This window comes from Pelmatolapia mariae, linkage group LG15 (genome assembly GCF_036321145.2).
Source record: "Pelmatolapia mariae isolate MD_Pm_ZW linkage group LG15, Pm_UMD_F_2, whole genome shotgun sequence".
NCBI lineage: Eukaryota > Metazoa > Chordata > Actinopteri > Cichliformes > Cichlidae > Pelmatolapia > Pelmatolapia mariae.
Genome location: NC_086240.1, coordinates 37,498,345 through 37,523,495, shown reverse-complemented (window position 1 = coordinate 37,523,495; position 25,151 = coordinate 37,498,345). Strand labels below are relative to the sequence as shown.

The following is a 25,151-nucleotide window of genomic DNA, read 5'->3' as shown; positions in this document are numbered from 1 at the left end:
GGAGAACGATGGAGAAGGAGCAAGGCAGACGAGGAGCAACGGAGAGCCCGAGGTCCTCACTCAGGCCCATTTACGCGTAACCCAAGGCCCATCCGGCAAAGCGCTCACCTGCGAGGAGCAGGAGAACGGAGCAGAAGGAGGTCGCAGGACTAGGAGGCAAAGAGAGTCCGAGGTCCTCACTTAGGCCGGTTTACGCGAACACTGCCGAGAAGGAGACGACGACGATGATGATGATGATCTAAAGTTGAGAGTTGTTTTTCTCCGGCGGTTCGGGGTCCTTCCAGACCCCAGTGTTTGTCATCGTAACTTACGAATGTGCATTGGGGTTGCGAAATACCCCATCGCCATTACTAAGGGGTCACAGTGTACCCACGGAGTAGAGAGCACTACCGGTCCTTACTTAGGCCGGTTTACGCGTAACCCGGGGCCCATCCGGCAAGGTGCTCGCCTTCGAGGAGCAGGAGAACGGAGCAGAAGGAGGAAGGAGGACCAGCAGGCAGGGAGAGTCCGAGGTCCTCACTTAGACCGGTTTACGCGTAACCCGGGGCCCGTCCGGCTAAGCCCTACCCTGCGAGGAGAGGGAGAACCGAGGAGCAGGAGGTAGGAGGACTGGGATGCAGGAGGCGTCCGAGGTCCTCGCTTAGGCTGGTTTACGCGAACACTGCCCTCTGCAAAGCTAAGCGTACTCTAACGAGGAGCGTGACAAGGATGTAGAGGGAGCAAGGAGGACGAGGATGCACGGAGAGCCCGAGGTCCAACTGGAGGGCGGTGTTCGCGTAATAGGCAGGCCAAACAGCTGCTCTTTCACTAGCGAGGCGCAGGAGAATGATGGAGAAGGAGCAAGGAAGACGAGGAGCAACGGAGAGCCCGAGGTCCTCACTTAGGCCCATTTACGCGTAACCCGAGGCCCATCCGGCAAAGCGCTCACCTGCGAGGAGCAGGAGAACGGAGCAGAAGGAGGTCGCAGGATGGAGAGGCAGGGAGAGTCCGAGGTCCTCACTTAGGCCGGTTTACGCGAACACTGCCGAGAAGGAGACATTGATGATGATGATGATGATGATGATCTGAAGTTGAGAGTTGTTTGCTCCGGCGGTTCGGGGTCCCTCCGGACCCCAGTGTTTGCCATCGTAACTCACGAATGGCGGTTCGGGGTCTCTTCAGACCCCAGTGTTTGCCATCGTAACTCACCAATGTGTATTGGGGTTGCGAAATACCCCATCGTGGGTACACTTTGACCCCATAGTAATCGTGGAGTTGAAAACATCCCTGCTCCTCTTGAAGGCCGGTTTACGTGTAAGCCGAGGCCCATCCGGGTAAACGCTCCCCTGTGAGGAGCAGGAGAACGGAGCAGAAGGAGGAAGGAGGACTTGGAGGCAGGGAGAGTCCGAGGTCCTCACTTAGGCCGGTTTACGCATAACCCGGGGCCCATCCGACAAGGTGCTTGCCTTCGAGGAGCAGCAGAACGGAGCAGAAGGAGGTAGGAGGACTAGCAGGCAGGGAGAGTCCGAGGTCCCCACTTAGGCTGGTTTACGCGAACACTGCCGAGAAGGAGACGATGATGATGATGATGATGATGATGATGATGAAGATGATGATATGAAGTTGAGAGTTGTTGCCGTGGCGCTTGGGGGTCCTTCCAGACCCCAGTGTTTCCCATCGTAACTTACGAACGTGCATTGGGGTTGCGAAATACCCCATCGCCATTACTAAGTGGTCACAGAGTACCCACGGAGTAGAGAGCTACCCCAGTCCTCACTTAGGCTGGTTTATGCGTAAACCGGGGCCCATCCGGCAAGGTGCTCGCCTTCGAGGAGCAGGAGAATGGAGCAGAAGGAGGAAGGAGGACCCGCAGGCATGGAAGGTCCGAGGTCCTCACTTAGGCCGGTTTACGCGTAACCCGGGGCCCGTAAGGCTAAGCCCTACCCTGCGAGGAGCAGGAGAACCGAGGAGCAGGAGGTAGGAGGACTGGGATGCAGGAGGCGTCCGAGGTCCTCACTTAGGCTGGTTTACGCGTAACCCGGGGCCCGTAAGGCTAAGCCCTACCCTGCGAGGAGCAGGAGAACCAAGAGGAAGGAGGTAGGAGGACTAGCAGGCAGGGAGAGTCCGAGGTCCTCACTGAGGCCGGTTTACGTGAACACTCTCGAGAAGGAGACGATGATGATGATGATGAAGATGATGATGTGAAGTTGAGAGTTGTTGCCTTGGCGCTTGGGGGTCCCTCCAGACCCCAAGGTTTGCCATCGTAACTTACCCGATCGATGGAGGGTTACAGCCGATTAGGTGCCTTTGTCCGACGCTGTGACGAGACCCGCTATAGCAGGGGGTCCACCTGACCCCCATCCGCCCCCACCCCGAGCCGGGGCCCTGTTTCGAGCAGCACACGTCCCTGAATCCGGCCTTTGGTCGCCAACATTTTCAGTAAGCTAAGAAAAGGAGAAAGGAAAAAGAGGTGAAATTAAGGCACATTCAGGGAAAGTCTTTCAGATCAGATTACCAAGTTAAACCACACTGAAAATACGCGTTGAATAAACCATGACCCCAAACTGGTCAGTTGTCCCACGTGTTTCCCCGTAGCTACTCCGGGCGCGCACACAATGAGCCCTGGTTTCGCGACGCAGGCGTAGCAACAACCTCCTTCTCCTCCTCACTGCCTCGTGTGTGTGTGTGTGTGTGTGTGTCTGTGTGTGTGTGTGTGTGTGTGTGTGTGTGTAGGAGGTACTGGGTTCCTCAAAAATGGTGGTGTTCGCGTAACCCGCCCTCCGCAGACCTAAGCGTACGCTACCGAGGCACTTGAGAACGATGTAGAGGGAGCAAGGATGAGGAGGAGGCAAGGAGTGTCTGAAGTCCAAACGGAGGGCGGTGTTCGCGTAGTAGGCAGGCCACAGAGCTGCTCTTTCACTAGCGAGGCGCTTGAGAAAGATGTAGAGGGAGTAAGGAGTACGAGGAGAAACGGAGAGCCCGAGGTCCAACTAGAGGGCGGTGTTCGCGAAACCGGCCATCCGCAGGCCTAAGCGTACGCTCGCGAGGAGCATAAATGGAGGGCCATGTTCACGTAATGGGTAGGCCAAACGGCTGCTCTTTCACTAGCGAGGCACTTGAGAACAATGAGAGGGAGCAAGGAGGAGGAGGAGACACGGAGAGCCCGAGGTCCAACTGGAGGGCGGTGTTCACGTAATAGGCAGGCAAAACAGCTGCTCTTTCACTAGCGAGGCGCAGGGGAACGATGTAGAGGGAGCGAGGAGGACGAGGAGGCATGGAGAGCCCGAGGTCCAACTGGAGGGCAGTGTTCGCGTAATAGGCAGGCCAAACAGCTTCTCTTTCACTAGCGAGGCGCATGAGAACAAAGGAGAGGGAGCAGGGAGGACGAGGAGCAAAGGAGATCCAGAGGTCCTCACCGATGGCGGTGTTCAAGAAACCGGCCCTCCGCAGACATAAGCGTACGCTAGCGAGGAGCATAAACGGAGGGCGGTGTTCGCGTAATGGGCAGGCCAAACAGCTTCTCTTTTACTAGCGAGGCGCTTGAGAACGATGTAGAGGGAGCGAGGAGGACGAGGAGCAACGGAGAGCCCGAGATCCAACTGGAGGGCGGTGTTCGCGTAATAGGAAGGCCAAACAGCTTCTCTTTTACTAGCGAGGCGCTTGAGAACGATGTAGAGGGAGCGAGGAGGACGAGGAGCAACGGAGAGCCCGAGATCCAACTGGAGGGCGGTGTTCGCGTAATAGGAAGGCCAAACAGCTTCTCTTTCACTAGCGAAGTGCATGAGAACGAAGAAGAAGGAGCAAGGAGGACAAGGAACAACGGAGAGCCCGAGGTCCAACTAGAGGGCGGTGTTCGCGAAACCGGCCATCCGCAGACCTAAGCGTACGCTCGTGAGGAGCATAAACGGAGGGCGGTGTTCGCGTAATGGGCAGGCCAAACAGCTGCGCTTTCACTAGCGAGGCGCTTGAGAAGGATGTAGAGGGAGCAAGGAGGACGAGGAGCAACGGAGAGCCCGAGGTCCAACTGGAGGGCGGTGTTCGCGTAATAGGCCCTCCACAGACCTCAGCCTACTCTCGCGAGGAGCATAAACCGAGGGCGGTGTTCGTGTACTAGGCAGGCCAAACAGCTTCTCTTTCACTAGCGAGGCGCATGAGAACGAAGGAGAAGGAGCAAGGAGGACGCGGAGCAACGGAGATCCCGAGGTCCTCACCGAAGGGGGTGTTCGCGAAACCGGCCCTCCGCAGACATAAGCGTATGCTAGCGAGGAGCATAAACAGAGGGCGGTGTTCGCGTAATGGGCAGGCCAAACAGCTGCGCTTTCACTAGCGAGGCACTTGAGAATGATGGAGAGAAAGCAAGGAGGACACGGAGGCACGGAAAGCCCGAGGTCCTCACCGAAGGGGGGTGTTCGCGAAACCGGCCCTCCGGAGACCTAAGCGTACGCTAGCGAGGAGCATCTGAATGATGTAGAGGGAGCAAAGATGAGGAGGAGGCAAGGAGTGTCTGAAGTCCAAACGGAGGATGGTGTTCGCGTAATAGGCAGGCCAAACAGCTGCTCTTTCACTAGCGAGGCACTTGAGAGTAATGTAGAAGGGGCAAGGAAGACGGGGAGCAACGGAGATCCCAAGGTCTTCACCGAAGAGGGTGTTCGCGAAACCCACCCTCTGCAAACCTAAGCGTACTCTAGCGAGGAGCGGGACAAGGATGTAGAGGGAGCAAGGAGGACGAGGAGGCACGGAGAGCCCGAGGTCCAAACGGAGGGCGGTGTTCGCGTAATAGGCAGACCAAACAGCTGCTCTTTCACTAGCGAGGCGCAGGAGAACGATGGAGAAGGAGCAAGGCAGACGAGGAGCAACGGAGAGCCCGAGGTCCTCACTCAGGCCCATTTACGCGTAACCCAAGGCCCATCCGGCAAAGCGCTCACCTGCGAGGAGCAGGAGAACGGAGCAGAAGGAGGTCGCAGGACTAGGAGGCAAAGAGAGTCCGAGGTCCTCACTTAGGCCGGTTTACGCGAACACTGCCGAGAAGGAGACGACGATGATGATGATGATGATGATGATGATGATCTAAAGTTGAGAGTTGTTTTTCTCCGGCGGTTCGGGGTCCTTCCAGACCCCAGTGTTTGTCATCGTAACTTACGAATGTGCATTGGGGTTGCGAAATACCCCATCGCCATTACTAAGGGGTCACAGTGTACCCACGGAGTAGAGAGCACTACCGGTCCTTACTTAGGCCGGTTTACGCGTAACCCGGGGCCCATCCGGCAAGGTGCTCGCCTTCGAGGAGCAGGAGAACGGAGCAGAAGGAGGAAGGAGGACCAGCAGGCAGGGAGAGTCCGAGGTCCTCACTTAGACCGGTTTACGCGTAACCCGGGGCCCGTCCGGCTAAGCCCTACCCTGCGAGGAGAGGGAGAACCGAGGAGCAGGAGGTAGGAGGACTGGGATGCAGGAGGCGTCCGAGGTCCTCGCTTAGGCTGGTTTACGCGAACCCTGCCCTCTGCAAAGCTAAGCGTACTCTAACGAGGAGCGTGACAAGGATGTAGAGGGAGCAAGGAGGACGAGGATGCACGGAGAGCCCGAGGTCCAACTGGAGGGCGGTGTTCGCGTAATAGGCAGGCCAAACAGCTGCTCTTTCACTAGCGAGGCGCAGGAGAATGATGGAGAAGGAGCAAGGAAGACGAGGAGCAACGGAGAGCCCGAGGTCCTCACTTAGGCCCATTTACGCGTAACCCGAGGCCCATCCGGCAAAGCGCTCACCTGCGAGGAGCAGGAGAACGGAGCAGAAGGAGGTCGCAGGATGGAGAGGCAGGGAGAGTCCGAGGTCCTCACTTAGGCCGGTTTACGCGAACACTGCCGAGAAGGAGACATTGATGATGATGATGATGATGATGATGATGATGATCTGAAGTTGAGAGTTGTTTGCTCCGGCGGTTCGGGGTCCCTCCGGACCCCAGTGTTTGCCATCGTAACTTTCGAATGGCGGTTCGGGGTCCCTCCAGACCCCAGTGTTTGCCATCGTAACTTACGAATGTGTATTGGGGTTGCGAAATACCCCATCGTGGGTACGCTTTGACCCCATAGTAATCGTGGAGTAGAGAACATCCCTGCTCCTGTCGAAGGCCGTTTTACGCGTAACCCGAGGCCCATCCGGCTAAACGCTCCCCTGTGAGGAGCAGGAGAACGGAGCAGAAGGAGGAAGGAGGACTTGGAGGCAGGGAGAGTCCGAGGTCCTCACTTAGGGCCATTTACGCGAACACTGCCGAGAAGGAGACGACGACGACGATGATGATGATGATGATGATGATGATCTAAAGTTGAGAGTTGTTTCCTCCGGCGGTTCGGGGTCCCTCCGGACCCCAGTGTTTGCCATCGTAACTCACGAATGTGTATTGGGGTTGCGAAATACCCCATCGTGGGTACACTTTGACCCCATAGTAATCGTGGAGTTGAAAACATCCCTGCTCCTCTCGAAGGCCGGTTTACGTGTAACCCGAGGCCCATCCGGCTAAACGCTCCCCTGTGAGGAGCAGGAGAACGGAGCAGAAGGAGGAAGGAGGACTTGGAGGCAGGGAGAGTCCGAGGTCCTCACTTAGGCCCGTTTACGCGAACACTGCCGAGAAGGAGACGACGATGATGATGATGATGATGATGATGATGATGTGAAGTTGAGAGTTGTTTCCTCCGGCGGTTCGGGGTCTCTCCGGACACCAGTGTTTGCCATCGTAACTCACGAATGTGTATTGGGGTGGCGAAATACCCCATCGTTGGTACGCTTTGACCCCATAGTAATCGTGGAGTAGAGAACATCCCTGCTCCTCTCGAAGGCCGGTTTACGCGTAACCCGAGGCCAATCCGGCTAAACGCTCCCCTGTGAGGAGCAGGAGAACGGAACAGAAGGAGGAAGGAGGACTTGGAGGCAGGGAGAGTCCGAGGTCCTCACTTAGGCCGGTTTACGCATAACCCGGGGCCCATCCGACAAGGTGCTTGCCTTCGAGGAGCAGCAGAACGGAGCAGAAGGAGGTAGGAGGACTAGCAGGCAGGGAGAGTCCGAGGTCCCCACTTAGGCTGGTTTACGCGAACACTGCTGAGAAGGAGACGATGATGATGATGATGATGATGAAGATGATGATATGAAGTTGAGAGTTGTTGCCGTGGCGCTTGGGGGTCCTTCCAGACCCCAGTGTTTCCCATCGTAACTTACGAACGTGCATTGGGGTTGCGAAATAACCCATCGCCATTACTAAGTGGTCACAGAGTACCCACGGAGTAGAGAGCTACCCCAGTCCTCACTTAGGCCGGTTTATGCGTAAACCGGGGCCCATCCGGCAAGGTGCTCGCCTTCGAGGAGCAGGAGAATGGAGCAGAAGGAGGAAGGAGGACCAGCAGGCATGGAAGGTCCGAGGTCCTCACTTAGGCCGGTTTACGCGTAACCCGGGGCCCGTAAGGCTAAGCCCTACCCTGCGAGGAGCAGGAGAACCAAGAGGAAGGAGGTAGGAGGACTAGCAGGCAGGGAGAGTCCGAGGTCCTCACTGAGGCCGGTTTACGTGAACACTCTCGAGAAGGAGACGATGATGATGATGATGAAGATGATGATGTGAAGTTGAGAGTTGTTGCCTTGGCGCTTGGGGGTCCCTCCAGACCCCAAGGTTTGCCATCGTAACTTACCCGATCGATGGAGGGTTACAGCCGATTAGGTGCCTTTGTCCGACGCTGTGACGAGACCCGCTATAGCAGGGGGTCCACCTGACCCCCATCCGCCCCCACCCCGAGCCGGGGCCCTGTTTCGCGACGAGACCTGGGTCTGCGCTGCCGGGGTCTGTGTGTCCCCCCCCCCCCCCCCCCCCCCCTCCCTTTTTTTTTTTTTTTTTGGTCCAGGGCGCACAAGGGTTAAACACCATTTTTTCACAATGTGACGTCACATTGGGCGACAGACTGATTTCACAAGCCAGCTCCACCCACCCCTACAGGGCTATAATAGAAACATATTTAAATTACTCAGAGGAATCTCTGAAAACTCAATTTAGTGCCGGGTTGTTTTACAAAGATACTGCAGGCTCACATGATTCGCATATTGTAACCAACGGACCGAACCGGGGGTTAGTTCGGCGTGCTGTTTATAGTGAACGCTCACGAGAGTTCCATGTCATGGGACCGTTACATTCTGATATTTTTTTCTGCGAACGATTATTGCTCAATAATGTGGATTTGAGGGTTAAGCTAACAAGGGCCAACGATGCTTTCAGCCTTATGGCGCCTCAAAATGCGAATTACCATCTCAATATTCTGGGGGCTTCATTGTTTGTACGTAAAGTTACCGTGTCCCCCGCTGTGCGTGTAGGCCACGCTTCCGCTCTGATGCATGCTAATGCGCTGTACCCGATATCACGGATTAATGTAAAAACATTCTCAATACCCGAGAATTCGCGTATATCACATCATGAGAATCTGTTTCTGGGTTCACTCCCCCGTTATTTAGTCATAGGTATGACCAACCATGAGGCATTTACAGGACGTTATGATTTATGTCCTTTCAACTTCCGCCATAATGATTTAGAGTTCCTGGCTTTATGTCATGAGAGTAAACAAATACCAGGCAAAGCGTTTCAACCCAATTTTGCTGACAATCACTCTGTAAGAGAGTTTTACAGCCTGTACACCGCTACCGGAAGAAACCTTAAGGATCTCTCCTTATGCATTGACAGACAGGAGTTTCAAGAGGGATATACACTGTTTGTTTTCAATCTCAATCCTTCAGATGACAGCCAAGCCTTATCACCTGTGATAAATGGAAATCTGAGATTAGAAATGCGCTTCAGAGTACCGCTCCCTCACACAACTACACTGATCGTTTATGCCTGTTATGATTCCATTCTCGAGATCAACTCCAAAAGACAAGTCTTGGTCGATTATTACTGAGAGGCTCCACACATTTTGTATTGAATTATGAACAACCACCAATTGGAGAGTATAATGAGATTGATAGTTGGGGACCGTTTCTTTGGAGTATATGCAGAAGATGAGTTATTATCATTACTCAAACGTTCATTTAAAAAACCTGCATATCTGATCATAAATACAGATCCACGGGATAAACCTGGAACTCATTGGCTTGCAATATCATTAGAGGAAAACGGAGGGGCTAACTTTTTTGACTCATTCGGTTTCCCCCCAGATTATGCTTTTTATCCTAAAAGCATTGTAATGTTTCTGAAAAAGCATGCTAAACGAGTATCTTTCCATCAAAGACAGCTACAAGCCACACTTTCTACAGTTTGCGGGCAGCATTGTATATTTTTCTTGGCTCAGAAATCGCGTGGAAAGAGTTATGATGATGTAGTTTCTTTATATAGCTCTAATCAAAACAAAAATGATAGCATGGTGTCATGTTTTGTAAAACGATTTATCAGATGTGTATTAATATGTAAAGCTGGCAATTTTAATCAAACTTCATGTTCTTTGAAAGCTTTTAACGATTGTAATTTGTGCTCGAAATAATTTCAATAAAACTGAGAATGTTTCTGTGAAAAAAGTGGTGTAATGTGCTTAATAGTTAAATAACAACATGAGAGAAAATTAACTTTTAAAAACACAATCTTTTATTTATGGTTTGGATTACATCAGAAACTTAACCATGTGGGTGATAAGGCAATTCTCTTCCTTTTCTTCTTTTTCTTCACAATAACATCTTCATCAGAGGATCTGTGGTATTCTCCTGTTTCTCTCGATTCTTTTAATTCTGCTATTTCCCTTCTAGCCGATAAGTTTGTAATAGTGGATAGGGGTATTTTTAGATCCGCCAAAGTTTGTGCAAGCGACCTCCAGCCTGTTGGTTTTACACTTGCCCTTGAGCTTGATAAAAATTTCATCAAATCAAGCATATGACTTCCTGGTATTGGCTTCCGTCTATGCATCAATTCCCCGTCCTCAGTCCATCCTCCGTGCCCTTTTGATGCTAATATTCTATGCATAAGATATTCAGTGTTTCTCTTTGAGCGAGGGTTTACGTGGTTTAAAACATCATGTAACACTTTATTCACACTACCCGGCTGCTCCCCCTGCTCGTTTTCTTCCTGATGGTGTTCATGTGATCTCACAGTCTCCCCTACTTCACGCTCAGCAGGGAGTCTTAGTGTTATCTGTTTGCTTTCATCTGATTTTTGTCTTTCAAGTACTAGGTACTTTTGTAAAAGCATGTTATACTTTTTAATTTTCTCGTCGGGTGTTAGACCCTGAGTCTCCAATACACGTCTCATTTCACTGTCCAGCTCATCTTCCGCCTTGTCTCTGATGGTTGGTCGTGAGGCGTTTGCATGTGTTTCATGTAAACGTTTAATCTGATCGGGCGAGATAAGATACATTTTCTGCATTGTTATTTACGGATCGCGCCTATAGCTAAATCAGCAACCATGGGTAAAACTGTTGTGAGGAGTGGTAGCAGGAAACCGCCTTTTTGAGTGAGTAACTTTTTCTTCTTCCTGACACCAGCCCGTCTGCACGCCATCTCTCTGATCTTCTCTTTGTAACGTTTCAATTTGTTATGCTGGCATTGTGTGATTGGAATATTTCCTTTTAAGAGATTCATACAAAGCTCGCAAATAGCCTGGATAAAATCAGGTGAGCATTCTTGTAAAATAACCTTACGAATTTTAGGGGAGCTTGTGGTTAGTGTTTTCAGCAAAGCAAAGTTTCTTCTCAATCTTACAGACATTGTTTCTGTTATTTTTTCCTGGGTAAGAAAACACAGAGCTGTTCTGAGGGTAGTATTCCTGATCTCAGTCTTAGCTGCTCTGGACAGGTGGGGGTTAAATCTATCAATAAATATCCGTGTGGCTCTCTTGTGGCTTCTTCAAAACTTTCCAAAAAGAAATGTACACGTCCTGGACATATTTGTCTAGCTAGTGTATTAACCTGTAATTTATCACGGGGGTTTTTAAATAACACCATATAAGTACTGTTCAGACTGATCGTCCTGCTGTGTTTGCCTTGTAAAAACACATTTTGTGTCAAAAACATTACGCTCATCTGTTTATGGTGCCTGTATTGAGTAAAGATCCTGACCACTTCTGGATGATAAGCTGCTTGAAAAATAACATCATCCAGTACAACGAGATGACTTTGGTGTGAGGGAAACAAGCTCTCATCTTCAAAAGATTCAGGGAGACCTTCAATGAATTTAATGCTTTTATTTTTCTCTTGAAGCTCAGAATACAGAGGCTGAAAGGATGTATAAACCCACACAATGTTATCAATAAGCTTGTTCAAAACATGTACACAGTTTTCCAATACAGATTTCACAAAAAATGTTTTTCCCGAGCCACTTGGCCCCACAACCATACAGGAAAATGGAACATGAAGTCTGGGATCAAACTCGATTAAAGCAGGTTGAAACATTTTTAAAAACAAAATCAAAAAGAAAAAAAAAAAAAAAGAAAAAGAAAGAATAATCAATAACCAAAGGGTAAAGTGTGACCTCCTGGCAGCAATCTCCGCTTGTCATAAACAACCCGGAATTTTTTGGGGAATGATGAATTTTTCAGTGCAAACCCCGCTTTATTACGAAGGATAGTGTGCTGGGGTGCCTCAAGTATAGACCCTCCTTCACAGTTATCAATGTAATTATCAACCAGGTTTTTTACAGATTCAAAATTGACCCTTTCGCAGACATCGTGTGTTTGTGTGATCCATTTTGCTTTCAAGACAACTTTACCTTTTTTGGTCATATAGCCATAGCTTTTAGGTCCAGCTGCAACAAACTCTGTAATGAAATCATCCTGCTCTAGTTCATTAGTGAGGTCGCCCAAATATCTACCTAATTCTAGCTCAGATTGATTTTGCTTGGTGAGATAAACAACACTGTCAGTATCGTAGTAAATAGCTCTCTCCTGCAACTGATCCAAATAACTGTAGAGTTTCATACGCCCATATGATGTAGTGAAGGCCGCAATGAAGATGTTATCTGTGGAGTTTGGCAATGGGGTAGAGAGATCGCCATAACACCATTGAATAAGCGCTACATGATCGCTGACAAAAGAGAAATATGAGACTTTGTATTTTTGGGAGAACATCAGATTAAAGAACTCCTCAGGGTCACTCACGAGCTTGCTCTGTGTGAGATTATTTCTCTGGCCAAATTTTCCCCAAAAAGAGTTTAAACACAGTTTGGCCATTTGTCTTTTAGCGGGGTTTAGTTTTATGTTTTCAGGGTCTAAAGTGATGCCTTGCTTAGCCTGGTAGTCTTTAATGTAAAGCTGTTTTTCCGCCTCAGTTACAACATCTGATGGGTAACCTGAAGCTTCCTGTTTTTTGCGCAGGAAATGATGTACATAGTCTGTGAATATTGTGTTACTCTGTTTCTCAAAGTGCCATACCTCGGTGATTCTACTTATTCGATAGCCCTTTTCTAACGCAAGGTTAAATTCTACAGTGGTCCACACCCCTCTGAGTGCTCTCTCCTCGTTGCTATGGTTACAGGCCCCCTCCTGGTTGTTCATTTCAGCACAAGTGCGACAGAGGGTAAAGAGAAGCTTGCCTGAGTTTGTTTTATAGGGTAAAACGGGAAAATACAATGCTCTGGGTGGGTATACAACCGCTTTGATAAAGCCAAAGTAGTTTTTAGGGTGCTGAAAATTTCTAAAGATTATTTGAGGATGTCCTAACGGGTAACTGCAGGTGCTATTTACAAACGGATACAGTGAGGTAACATCCACATAATTGATTCTCTCCCCAGGGCCTGCACTGCAGCGCAGCTGTGCAGGACTTGTACGCCCTCCGAAGAGGGCGTGGCGGGGGTTCAAAGGGTCTGGCGGTTCATAATTTTTGAGAAAACTGATTACACTCTGATCAATACGCTTTAACTCGCTCCACTCATGCTCCCAGATTGTAACAAGAGATACATTATACTCAGTTCTCAATCTAGTGAGTCTTTCTTCAGTGCTGCTGTTTAGCTCTGCAAAAGTGAGGTCTAACAAGGGATTAATGTCGGACTGATTTGAAAAACACTTAACACACCCGTGAAAGTAACAACCCAAGAATTCATATACATAGGGTTTACTGTTAATTTCGGAATATCCGTCTACATAATAAGCACCGAGCTTTTTTTCTCCTTGATTTAGCGCATGTCTGATAAAAACACCTCGTGTGTACGAGAGATATTCTAGCAATTGAATTGAAGCAGAGGAAAATGACTTGACCTGATTACGGTAATTTAGAGGACATGGTATTGCTAAAGAATTGGCTGGCATAAAGTTTGTTAAAAAAGTTTTGAGGCAGGCACTTGCAAGCGTGTTGCGGCTGAAAGGATCTACTCCTGTCTCTTCAATAAAACCGTTTCTAAACAACGTACACCCCCGAGCTAGAATTTCAACATCGTTCTCACAGTACGACACTGCCTCCTTCATGAAATTAAACGTGCCAGAGCTGACTGAATCATACCATCTGTAAAAATCATGCCTGCCTTTTGTTGTCATTCTCTCTAGGCTGTAAGCAGAGGGTGGAGGATAGGGGCCTATATATTTTAGAGTTTCTCTGGAACTGAAAGAGTGTGGAAAGAAACCCTTTACGCTGTCTGAAAACCCCATTGCTTTTGGAATACCTGACAGGGGCATGGGGAGAAAGCAGCTGGAATCCATGTATCGTTGATTAAAGCCTGGGTCTGTAAAGCTGATAACCTTGGAGCCCTGCATGATTAAATGAGGTTTCAGCCCTTGTTTAGCCATTCGGCTTAAAATAAGGTACCCATCGAAAGCTTTTGCATTATGAGCGATAAAAATACAGCCCTTAAAGAGTGGGCGTCTAAAATGAGCGAGAAACTTTTCCGCGCAGTTCTCACCAATACAAGTCCAGATTTTGCCATCGGATGTTTTTGTACAAACCAGAAAAGGGGTGTGCTCACCGTGCTCGTTTATGAACGTTTCGAAATCATAAAAAATCAACTTATTGTTATGTTTTGTCTCGCGTTCTAAAACCTGCATGTAACACTGATGCGTTTGCTGATCAGTAGAGATTTCCTGGCTACAGATTGGACATTTCTTGTTTTGACATTTGTGGGGTTTTTCTGATGCTGATAAATAATAAAGTCTCGAACACATGGCACATTTTTTATAGAGCTGGCAGTTGCTTGCGAGTCTTTCACGCCTCTGCACGATTTTTTTATGGCTCTCGAAACAATAGGCAGAGCGACAGGTGCGGTTACATTCGCTACATACAACAGGAGAGATGGAGTGATCGCTACACTCAGGCTGCATACAGACCGAGCATCGAGCAGGACAGAAGTGTGATAAGACATGGTTGTACCCGATATAACAATGATTACATACATAATCTGTACCCACAAATCCTTTTAAATTTTTGATAGCATAGTAATGATTCTCAAATAAAAATAAACAAAGGGTTTTTTGTGTATTTGGCGTACTAGTTTGAAATTTACAAAGGCTACGATCGTTTTCGTTACGGTAAAATACTATAATTTTACATCCGAGTAACCTTTCAAATGTAATTATTTGATTAAAACCGACAGGAGTTTGATCATTTAGACCAGCTTTTTGTTGAATTTCTCTACCGAAAGCCTCCGCCTGTTGATCGTTAAAATCAGGGTGCAGCAGGTGGGCAAGACTTATTGAAAAACATAACCTGTTGAACGGGTTATGAACCACATATAAAAAACGCCTCTTCTTTTTAACAATTTCATTGTTGAGTATCTGGCTAAGATGTCTCTTTCCACTACCGGTTGGGGGTGTGACAATCTGAGCAACAAGCTCCAGCGAAGCGCTGCACATTACTGACCAATTTGATTGTACGGCTCTGAGGAATAAATTTTCAAATTCACTCAAATCACGACTATCCCTTAAAATAACTGAAACATTATTTTGTAGCTCTTGGCCTATCAACTCTAATTGTATAAGATCCCCTGGACGTGAATGCGAGAAAATCCTGTCTGCTATTTGGCGGGCACTGGCCATTACGCCTTGATAATAGTGTGCATAATCAGGTAAATCATTTGGAGGAGGGAAATTCAAAATTTCTCTAATTTCAACGTTATTAAATTTATTTCTCACAATTATATGCGGCTGTGCTGAATTGCTGGAACACCCCTGCTCTGGATTACCCCCTTGTTGAAAGGGATGATCGGGCGCATTGTTTACGGGGTTAACAGAGACAATCTCGGACGATTGTTGTTGATTAGACTCATTGAACCCGCTTAACAACGATGGGGGTGGGTTGCGGTTAACAGACCCCCCGTCTGGGTTAGAACAGATCGAATGCTGGCTATCGTTAAAATTATTTTCATTTAGCCTGTTTATTTGACTCAATAATTCTGGAGGTATTTGAACCTCATGGTGTATTTGTGCTAAGGCTTCTAAAGCACTATTAAGAGCTGCGAAAGGGTCAGAGGAGGCAATGTTTTGCTGAGAATGAGCCTCAACATGGTCAACTCCTAAATTCTCAGTGTTATTCTGAGGGGCACTTTCACTATGGGCTAGTTGTGCAAGAGCTAAATCAATCAGTTCTAGAGGATCGTTATTATTATCGCTCACATCAGGTTGTTCATGATTCTGCGGAGGTGTATTCTGTGAATGATGGGCGTTTTCATTTAACCGGGCTAACTCTATTTCTAAAGCAAGAAATGACCCATTTCTTGCTTTAGAACAAGATATTCCAGACCCTGGAATATCTTGTTCCTGGTTGTTCATTTTTTTATTGTTTAACAAAGAATATATTTTTTTAAAATAAAAAAATAAAAATAAATAAAAATAAAAACAATTAAAATAAATAAAACCTTATTATAAGATGAGTTGCACTAATTCAGCGAACAGAGATACAGCTCGGAGAGCAACGGAAGCAAGTCTGTCTCGCCGTACACGTATTTGCCTTGTCCTCCTTGTGCTGGCAGGCCTGCGGGTCCTCCTAACGGTCCTCCTGTTCCTGTTTGTGAGAGGGCCTAAGAATTTAAGGGGAAGATACATATCAGTTAGTGATGTTTAATAGAAAAGGCGATAGTTTTTTTTATAAAATGAAAAAAAGAAAAAAGCTAGAGTGACTGACCTCGATTGGATCTCAGAGACTGGGGCTGTGGATGTCCCGATGTAGGAGATGATGCAGCAGCCGGGGGAGTGGGGGCGTGTGCGGCAAACAGTTCTTGCCTCTGGCGGGCGGTAAGATGGAGGTTTTTCCCCACGGAGCGCGGGGGATGTGAACCTCCTACGGGGGCCCGGGTAGGGTTGGCGGAGAGCAAATGGAGGTTTTTTCCCGGACGAGCTGGAGCGCCGGCGAGGGTGGATGAAGCTGGGCGAGCTCTATCAGAAAGCAGGGCCTGCCTCTCGCGGGTCGAGAGACGGATGTTCTTGCCTGTAACTCGCTCTAAAACCGGTGGTGAATCACTTACATCTCTCGAGAAAACATAGTTGTCCAAATCCGATATGTCTGAAAAAGTTTGATAAGTTTAAAAGAGGGTTAATGTTTTGTTTTCATGTACAATTAACTGTTAAGATGGATAAGAAGAATCAAGCAGACCTACCGATTTGATCCAGAGAATCGAAAAGAGAAGAGTCGACCAGGCTAATTTCAGAATCTGAGAAGAAATAACAACGAGTATTTAAAACAGGAAAAACAGGAAAAAATAAGCATTATATGAACAAGAGTAAGAAAAAAGAGGTACCTGAGGAGGACATGTTGGCTGTTATAGTTTAGTGTACTCAAACAGTTTTTAGCTCTGAGGGTTAAATGTGAGCTTATATATATATTTTTAAAAGTGTATTACAGGTGTTAGAGTACCTATTTCTGGATGGCTTTGAAAAGCTTATTGAGAGAAAAATGGTTATAAAAAGGAAAGTGTAAAATGTCTTTAGAAAGCAAGAGTACCACTTACCGATTGATATGCACAGACAGGTAAAAGTGACGCCAATTGTTGAAGGGTCTGGAGACGGGGGTAATATTGTGAATTCGGTCTGAGTGTCGCCAATTGTTGAAGGGTCTGGAGACGGGGGTAGTTGTCCACGCGACCGAAGTCAGTTGGCTTGTGAGAGACCGAAGCAAGTCTTAACCTCTGCGGGAGATCATAAAAATCCAAGCCGAGCGCTATTGGCTAGCCAGGGTGCGAATGAGAGCGAGCAAGTTAACCTATCGCTGAACAGGTAAATCCAAGCCGAGCGCTATTGGCTAGCCAGGGTGCGAATGAGAGCGAGCAAGTTAACCTATTGCTGAACAGGTAAATCCAAGCCGAGCGCTATTGGCTAGCCAGGGTGCGAATGAGAGCCGCCCCTTTGTTATGTGATTGGCAGCGGGGCAGTAAGGTTTACCTGAGGAGGCGGAGTTGGTCTCCGGCGCAAATTTTGAAACTAGGAGTAGGAGCATTGCTATCTGAGCCAGGGAACGAACAAGTAGGAAAAAACTGTGCTCTGGCTGCGGTTGCGGGCCGAGTAAGAGCGAAAGGAGGACTTAGACTCTGCGCGGATTTTTAGTGAGAGGGCTGGTTTTTTGAAGAAAAAAGAGTAAAGGTTTTTTCAGGATTTTTCCCAGTTATCGAATATAAGGGTTAGGGTATACGAGGGGGTCGCTACAAGTTATTCTAGGGGTTTTTTGGATAGAAATACGGAGGATTTTTTCAGGAGTTTCTCCCTGCTTATTTCCTAAGGATCGGGGTTTGGGAGCGGGGAGAGAGTTTTATCGAGTAATTCTATGGGGTTTTCAGGTGCGTTTTTTGGAGAAAAAGAGTTTTTTCAGCAAGTTTTTTATGTTGGGAGCAGCGGTGCGTTTATGCTCGGGGAGATCGCGAGACTTTTTTCTTTTTGCGATTCTGAGTTTGATTTTAAATCTCCTTGTTCGGATTAAACAAATGCATATAAAATTAAATAAAGTGTTCCCCAAAGGCATGCACCCTGTATGTCTGGCCATACTGAACGTTACAAAAGCACAAGTTTAACTAAGCACATTTATACTGGTTTAACATGTTTTCACACACACAAAAGGCACGGTCCCAGAAACACACAGGCCTGATGCAGAGAGAGAGGTGCGCTCCCGCGGGTGCGCGCCCTGGGCGCTCATGCGCTGACCCACCAGTAGATGGCGTTTTTTAAGCATAAAAAAAGTAAAAAACTTTTTTAATAGCTTAAAAATAAAAGAATGCTATTTGATATAAAAAAATAATCAATTAGTAGGTTTTGGGGGAAGAAAAAGCAATGAGCTATGAACTAGCATATTTTTATGAATATCATAATTTTTATGAAAATCATATTTTTTATGAATATCATATTTTTATGAATATCATATTTTTAATTACTTCCGTTATTACTTCCGTTATTACTTCCGGAGCTCATGAATAATTCATTAGAACCTATCACTCAAAAAGCTCATGAATAATTTGACATAAGGGGCCTAATATCCTCTCTCTCATGCTTGTGGTTTTTACTGTCAAAAATATCACTTTCTACTTGTATTTAAAATTTTGTCTGAATTTAGATAAATTGTACTGAGGTGATGCAAATTGAAACATGCATTCTTTTTTTTTTGACGGGCGGGTGGGGGGCTGGAAAAGCTTAAAAAGTGCTTGAATTTGACCCTGAAAAAAGCGTACGAACCCTGAACATAGAGGAGTTTGTCTGATCCAAAAAAGGTTCACCTATATATCTAGGGTTCTCAGAGTGCCACTGGCCACCCTTAGTAACATTTTATGCAAGCAACAAAGAAGACTGAGCAGAGGGGGGCATTTCTCTAACGCCAACTTTACACTCTCCAGTCATCTTAGTCACACAGGTGTCTCTAGGCGATCAGTTGCTGGCGAATAGGTGAACATAATCACAAAGAGGTATGCAGTGATACACCAAAGACCACCTTATGATTAATTTGGCAACTAGACGATAGCCGCGGTTACTGTAGCTGTCATGGTGTCTGCAAACACTTGCCAACTACTCACCGAGTGCTAGTCAAACTGTGGAAGGTTCAACACAAACTGGAAACAGAGAATTTTGGCATTCGGAGTAAAGGTTGTGCCTCGCCACTGCAACCAATAAATTAAAAAAAAAAATTGCAACTATTCAAGAATTAGTTGGAGAATATGCATTTTCCCCAGTCTCTAGGATCATGTGACTAAGGCAGTATCAGACTGAACCTTTATAACTTTGACACATACAATCAATACTGTCAAGAAATAAAAGCATCTTCACACTAACAGTTAAATGGTAGTAATTTAACTTGGTACCCTAAATTGATTCTTTGCAGGTCGAAACCCAGATTTGTACTGACATATAAAAGAAGTGAACTTACTTTGCTTCTGTCTTTTCAGCTTTCCAAAGGCTTCTCTTCCCATCAGCTCTCCCAATGTTGTTTAATACATCAATGGCTGAAGAGCCAGGAGAACAAATGTGGGAAAATAAGAAATTCTGAGACTCGAAAGGAAAGAATTTTCACCTCTCACACACAAGACACTGAATTAACTATTGATGCAACGAATGATGTAAAGAGGATTTTACCCTGTTTCTTCTCCTTTTTGTCAAGCTGATTCAGTCGTTCCTTCAGTTTATTAAATTCTCTTTCCTTCCTTTTCATCTCATGATTGTACTGGCTGGCCCGGCTTGCAATAATGTTCTGAAGCTTTTGAACCTAGGGGATTGTGAATAAAAGAAACTGTGACTTCTAATAAAATTGGCACCCTTTCTCCTGAGGTGAAACCCAAATACGAGACCATGAAAGCCACAGATTGGTTAATAAAAATACCTCTTCTTTTTCATTCTTCAGACAGCTCTGCAAACTTTTTGCTTTCAGCTGTAGCTGCCGTTCTCTCTCAAGAAGTCCCGTGTTTTCTCTTTTAGAGAGTTCGAGCTGCTCCTAAAAATAATACAATGGGCAGAGACTCAGTAAAAGACCAGAAGTGTTTTGGAGAGCTTAACAAAAGGATGCACATCACAATGTAAAGTTGTTTTTTCAGAAATAAAAGGAAGAAACAAAACTCTAATGCCAATTCACCAACAGCATATTGCTTTATTACAGATAATGCTACCTGTGTAGGTGAGCTAGTGTACCTTCAGACGAGTGATGGTGAGCTGCAGGTGATCGATATTGCTGCTAGATTTAAGCTGCTCCACTTCCATGCTTTCAAGGGTTCTGAGCAAGGGCGTAGATTTGGTTTTGGTATTGGTGGGGACGGATGATTCAACCACCGAACCCTGCCCCGTTTCTTTTTTTTTTTCCTTTTTTTCTTTGCTTCTTGATTAAAAAAAAAATGGAGAAATATACTTGCCTACATATGCTTTTCTACATGCTTTTAAACCATTTAAAATTACAATTCATAGTTTTATATGTGAATTATATCATGTTAAACTACTATTAAATAAATGACTGACTAAGTATTTTAGACTTTATTTTACTTCAGCCATATTCCATATAAATCAGGTATCATACAAAAATAAAAATAACTTCAAATACAGTCATGAACCACCAAGTCATCATCCAATTTCACCTGTGATCTTGTATCACCATTGCTCTCTGAGCTTTGTGTTGGTTCTTCTGTCACCTGACAAATAGGACATACATGACAATAAGAATAAAATGTGTAGCTGCTTCAGTGTTTCTGTCAATTTGTGCAGATCTTGACTCATCAGTAATGTTTGTAGGGTGAATGCATTTTTAAAACAATTTGTGCAAACTGCACTACAAGGTGGAATATTTGCAAAATCACAACTACCTCATGATATTTTGTCTCAAAAACTAACCCTATGAATATGTCAGTGCCGTTAGGATGAAATTATTGTGTCACCAACATTTTAATGTTAGACATATAATTTTAACAGCCTCTGTAAACTAATATCCTGGCTTGCTCAAGGCTGCCGTTTTCTCTGACAGTTTCAATCAAAATTAGAAATGCTAGGAGACTTTGATAACTAATAGTGCTGCCTGATGTGCAGTTAGTTTCCAAAACACGTTATTCATGGTTACATACAATTTTAGACTGATGTGGGCCAAAGCCTAGCATAGCCTGTAACGTTATTATGACGGACACATTTTATGAGTGAACTTGACTTTAAGTGACTTACAGGTTTCTTTGAAAAATACTTTCTTATATCCAGGTTCTTCCTTTTTGCTGCCATCCTCCTCTCCTCCTTGCGGATACTCGCAGCGCAGGCTTGCCGCTGCTAAAACGAAACAGAGCTCCCTGAAAGGCACAGCCAATCACATTGGCCATATTTGTCACATGAGGTAGGACTCCAGTAGAGAGCGTAACTCTTTCTGCACCGCTAGGTGAATGAGATGTTGACAGATCGTTTTTTTTTCTTCTTTCTATTGTTTTTTTTTTCTTTACTCGAAGAGATCAAATTATTGGTGGGGACAATTCAATAATCACTGGATATTGGTGGGGACATGTCCCTTCCGTCCATGCCAAATCTACACCCTTGGTTCTGAGGCCCTGGCGCTGCAGCTGAATCAGGTCATACATGCAATTTAGCACAGCCACAATATTCAGCTCTGAGCTGTCGCCCGACTCTGTCCAAACTGGTGGGAGGCCAAGAGAAGATATTTCCTTTAAAGGCAGAGCAAAGGGAAGAGTGTGAAGGAGGACTGACACAAATTCATCTCTGTCTGGTGTCCCTGAAAACATGCATTCAAATAAAGATTTTCTTTAAAGGCTAATTTGTTTTAGCAGAGAAAAACAAGTACAAGACAAACCCAGGAGACTGCAGTTATGTACACTTTACATTTCAATAGGGTACCTAACATCAGTGACAGCTGTGGTAATGTGCAAGGCTACCAACTTGATTGATGTGTGACAGACATTGTTGCACATTGTGCTCTGTGCAGAAGGTACTGAGCATGTAGGAGTTTCTGTGCAGCAGCAGTGATGATTGGCTAAACTGTCTCAAGGGGGATGCTCCATATTCAACAGAGCTGCTGCGACCGTCCTTGACTTGTGGAGAAAGAAAGAAGCCTGTTAAATATTGTACATTACTCTACGCTGATTCAGTGTCTAACAATACATTTATTAGGTGTCACTAAAAATGGCTTTTATCAATCATATTTATCAATTAAGTGTTCTTTACTGCAAAGCTGAGGTCGACATTCAGAACTGAAGGTACAACACTGCAGTGATATATATTCAGTGGCCTTTAAAGACGTCAAAACTCACCCAGGGAGGACTCTGGCATGTTTGCAGTGCAGACCTCAGGCTTTGTCTCTGGATCATCTACTGCATTTGCAGGACAGGCAAAGTTTGCCACGAGATCCACCTACGCAGCCTGCTCCTGAAATAGACGATCAGATTAACAGCAGCGATTCAACTCGTCTGGATTACAAGGATTTGGGAGGCAGTGGTGAGAGATGGAGGCATGAAGCTAGAGAGCACGGTCTAAGGATAAGTGATTTATTCACTTATCAGTGGCAACAAACTACACAGAAAACATACAGCGCACTCGCAGTTACCCCACAGTGTGTTTATTTAAAAAGTTTAGCTTCAAATCTAACGACGTAGCTTTTGTTATCAAACCATTGTCAGTGCAGGCTGAATATCTAACAGGTTACACTTTGGGACACAAGAGATCATCTCATCTCAATGTGCTTATCAGCTGATTAGACTAATCCCAGACAGACAACATGCTTGTTTGTCTGCAGGCAATCACGTTCAAAACATGAATGAAAAAAATTATGTGAGGAAATTATTTCCTTCTAACAAAATAAACAGTGTGCACTGACACTACTTCAAACATACAACATCCTTTTACAGCGCTTCACAAGACATCAGCTACTGTACCAGAGTGAGACCTAAAAATATTTATCTTACTCAGACATTTTTCCCTCTTATCTGCATCTGTTATGAGAAGTGTGACTTTTAGGAGACCTACCTTTGGTTTCAGTGATACTTAATCAGTCTGCAGAAACAGATGGCAAGCCTTCAGCCACAAAGCCTGCGGAGCATGGGCCTTATATAGACTACTCAACAAGTATTAACCTTCAGCTCATTAAGTCACCATTCACAAATTCACTGCTGTTAATAACACCATTACTCTTAGCTACCACCCTGTAGCTAAGAGTAAAAAAAAAAAAAACACTGTAGAAGCACTTGTGGCTGTGTCCTTTGTGCACACACATTAGGAAAAATGAAAAACATTAATTTTTAGAGTGTTTGATCTATAAACATGTACCACTGTGTAATCCCGTTTTTTAATGAACTGAGGCTTAAAAATATAGGTTAGGAAGCGACTGTTCATTTCAGCGATTTTGGTTCCTTATCAGCGGAGTCAGACAGTATGAATATGAGGAGGCTTGTAGAGATGACAGTAGGCAAGCAGACGAGTTTCCTGAGGTTGGGCTGAATGAACCTAGAACACAGGGAGAAACCTAAACAAGCAGAAGGAACTTTAGCTAAATATATTGTCACGTACAGCAAAATGACTGTAATAAAGAAGGTAAGCCGTGACCATAGAAAAAGCAAAGCAATCCCTGGATTGACTGTCCGAATTGCTACACACTTTTTAAGCTTCGTTCACCAACAAACTGAGTCTAACAAATCATTTTCTTTACTTTGGTAATTACAGTTAGTGCCTTTTATGTATAAAATATAATTAAATGCCAGTGTTCATTATCTTGATGTTATTTTTTTGCAAAAAGCAATAGCTTTACAGCCATTATCTCTTACATAATTCTACCACATTTACATAATTCACTACAAAGTTCATGTCAAACTATATAAATGTAAAATTAGGCAGAAGTCTTAAATGTTTCCGTAAAACTCCCCCGGGAAGTTTAACCAAAATGATATCATGGTCAGCACTGACACATTAGTCCTCAAATTGATTTTTAACCAGGTTATAGTCAAAGGCCAGGTGCCAATCTCAGCGTTAACACCACAGTTTAAAGTCAGCTTGTTAAAACTGCTTTGTTCTTGAAAGCAGTAAAATGAATTCATAACTTTTAAGTCTGAGTTGAGATAGATTCTTGAGTTCTTGGTTTGAGAACCGATGAGGGTAAATTCATTGAACCATTTACCTTGACTTAAGCACATAATTGTACTACATAGCCCTCGTCAATGGAACCAAATACCAGTATTTGACAGTAACAGGTAAGCCTCAACTTTAATTTGTAAACAGACAAGACACCATGAGAACTGACATTACAATATTTTATTTTACAAGAGTCAGTGTCTTTTAGTTCAAAGTTTGGCATCTGTTGTACATCTTGAAAAAAAAACAAATTAAAAACAAAACACAAACAAAACCCACACTCTATGCAGTGTACTGTAATTGAACACAAACAACAATCCACAACAAACTTTCAAACGAATATTTCTAGATGAATTGTCATTTTCCTTCCAATACTGGAAACTTTCTGAACGCCACTTATTTTGCATGGCTTGATGCATGCATACCCCAGTTGTCTTAACTGGACTATGAATATAACTATATACACAATGAAGAGTCATTAGTAAAAACACTTTTAAAATGTAAAATCTTTAAGAAGCCTGAGTGCCAGGAGCAATCCCATTTAAGAACACTTACAATAACAACTTCATCCCAAAAGGCCACAGGTTTTAACCACAGCTTCCCAGCATCAGTTCATGTATGCAGCTACACCTTTCCAAATCCAAGGGATCCTTTTAATGTATCATTCATAAGATCTTTAAATTGATCTTCATCTGCAACACCTCTTGGAAAATACAGGGATAAGCTGCACGTTGATGCGTATGGGATGCGCCGCATCCCCGGCTCCTGATCGTAAAAGTCTATGTTGCAGGACTGTGGGAACCCCAGTGGTGGAAGTAAGTCAGCCCCAGTTACAAAGACCAGCAGCTCTTCAAACATGTGGTCCACCCTCTTGCTCTGTTAAAATACATACAACTAGTAAAATAAGGTGCAATGTGTAGGTTCATGAATCAAAGATTTATAATCCGTTACACTGACTGTATAGTAGAGCAGTTGCATTAATGACTATTTTGGACTCAAAAACAGGTTGTTAGGCAAAACCAATATTGCAAAGCATTGTATAATAAAAAAAATTACTTAAATTAATCCTGCCCTCCTAAGACAGGAAATTAATTTTGGTCCTCCGAGTCTGACCTATGTCAAGGACTGTTTATGCAATGTGTATGTTTTAAACACAAGTTATTCATTCTGTCCTTGCAAAAGTACATTGTTGACTTTCTAGTGACGTCACATTTGCATGGGTGTTGTCATTGCACCACTTGATTACCTAGG

At 45.3% G+C, this 25,151-nt stretch overlaps 1 protein-coding gene across 10 annotated transcripts; it reads right to left on the bottom strand.

Annotated features, from left to right (window-relative positions):
- Window positions 1-2,269: 2,269 nt before the first annotated feature.
- LOC134643027 (afadin- and alpha-actinin-binding protein-like) lies at window positions 2,270-22,856 on the bottom strand. Of its 10 annotated transcripts, none has more exons than XR_010573941.1 (13): window positions 22,803-22,856; window positions 22,091-22,205; window positions 21,678-21,871; window positions 21,003-21,487; window positions 20,429-20,482; window positions 19,992-20,175; window positions 19,687-19,797; window positions 19,443-19,572; window positions 19,237-19,312; window positions 16,844-18,970; window positions 16,493-16,546; window positions 16,021-16,398; window positions 11,162-15,916 (listed from the first exon to the last, which is right to left on the bottom strand). XR_010573941.1 is itself a non-coding variant. In XM_065471989.1 (12 exons), exons 9-12 carry the CDS (start codon window positions 19,277-19,279, stop codon window positions 15,759-15,761), a joined length of 633 nt encoding a protein of 210 aa, XP_065328061.1. In that variant the 5' UTR covers window positions 19,280-19,312; window positions 19,443-19,572; window positions 19,687-19,797; window positions 19,992-20,175; window positions 20,429-20,482; window positions 21,003-21,487; window positions 21,720-21,871; window positions 22,091-22,205; window positions 22,803-22,847; the 3' UTR covers window positions 11,162-15,758. The 10 variants fall into 10 exon arrangements, 6 of the variants coding, with proteins under 6 accessions (XP_063351283.1, XP_065328061.1, XP_063351285.1 ...); XR_010573943.1 differs by having other exon boundaries at window positions 21,740-21,871; XR_010573940.1 differs by lacking the exon at window positions 22,803-22,856 and having other exon boundaries at window positions 16,844-17,020; window positions 21,720-21,871.
- Between the last annotated feature and the right edge of the window lie 2,295 nt (window positions 22,857-25,151).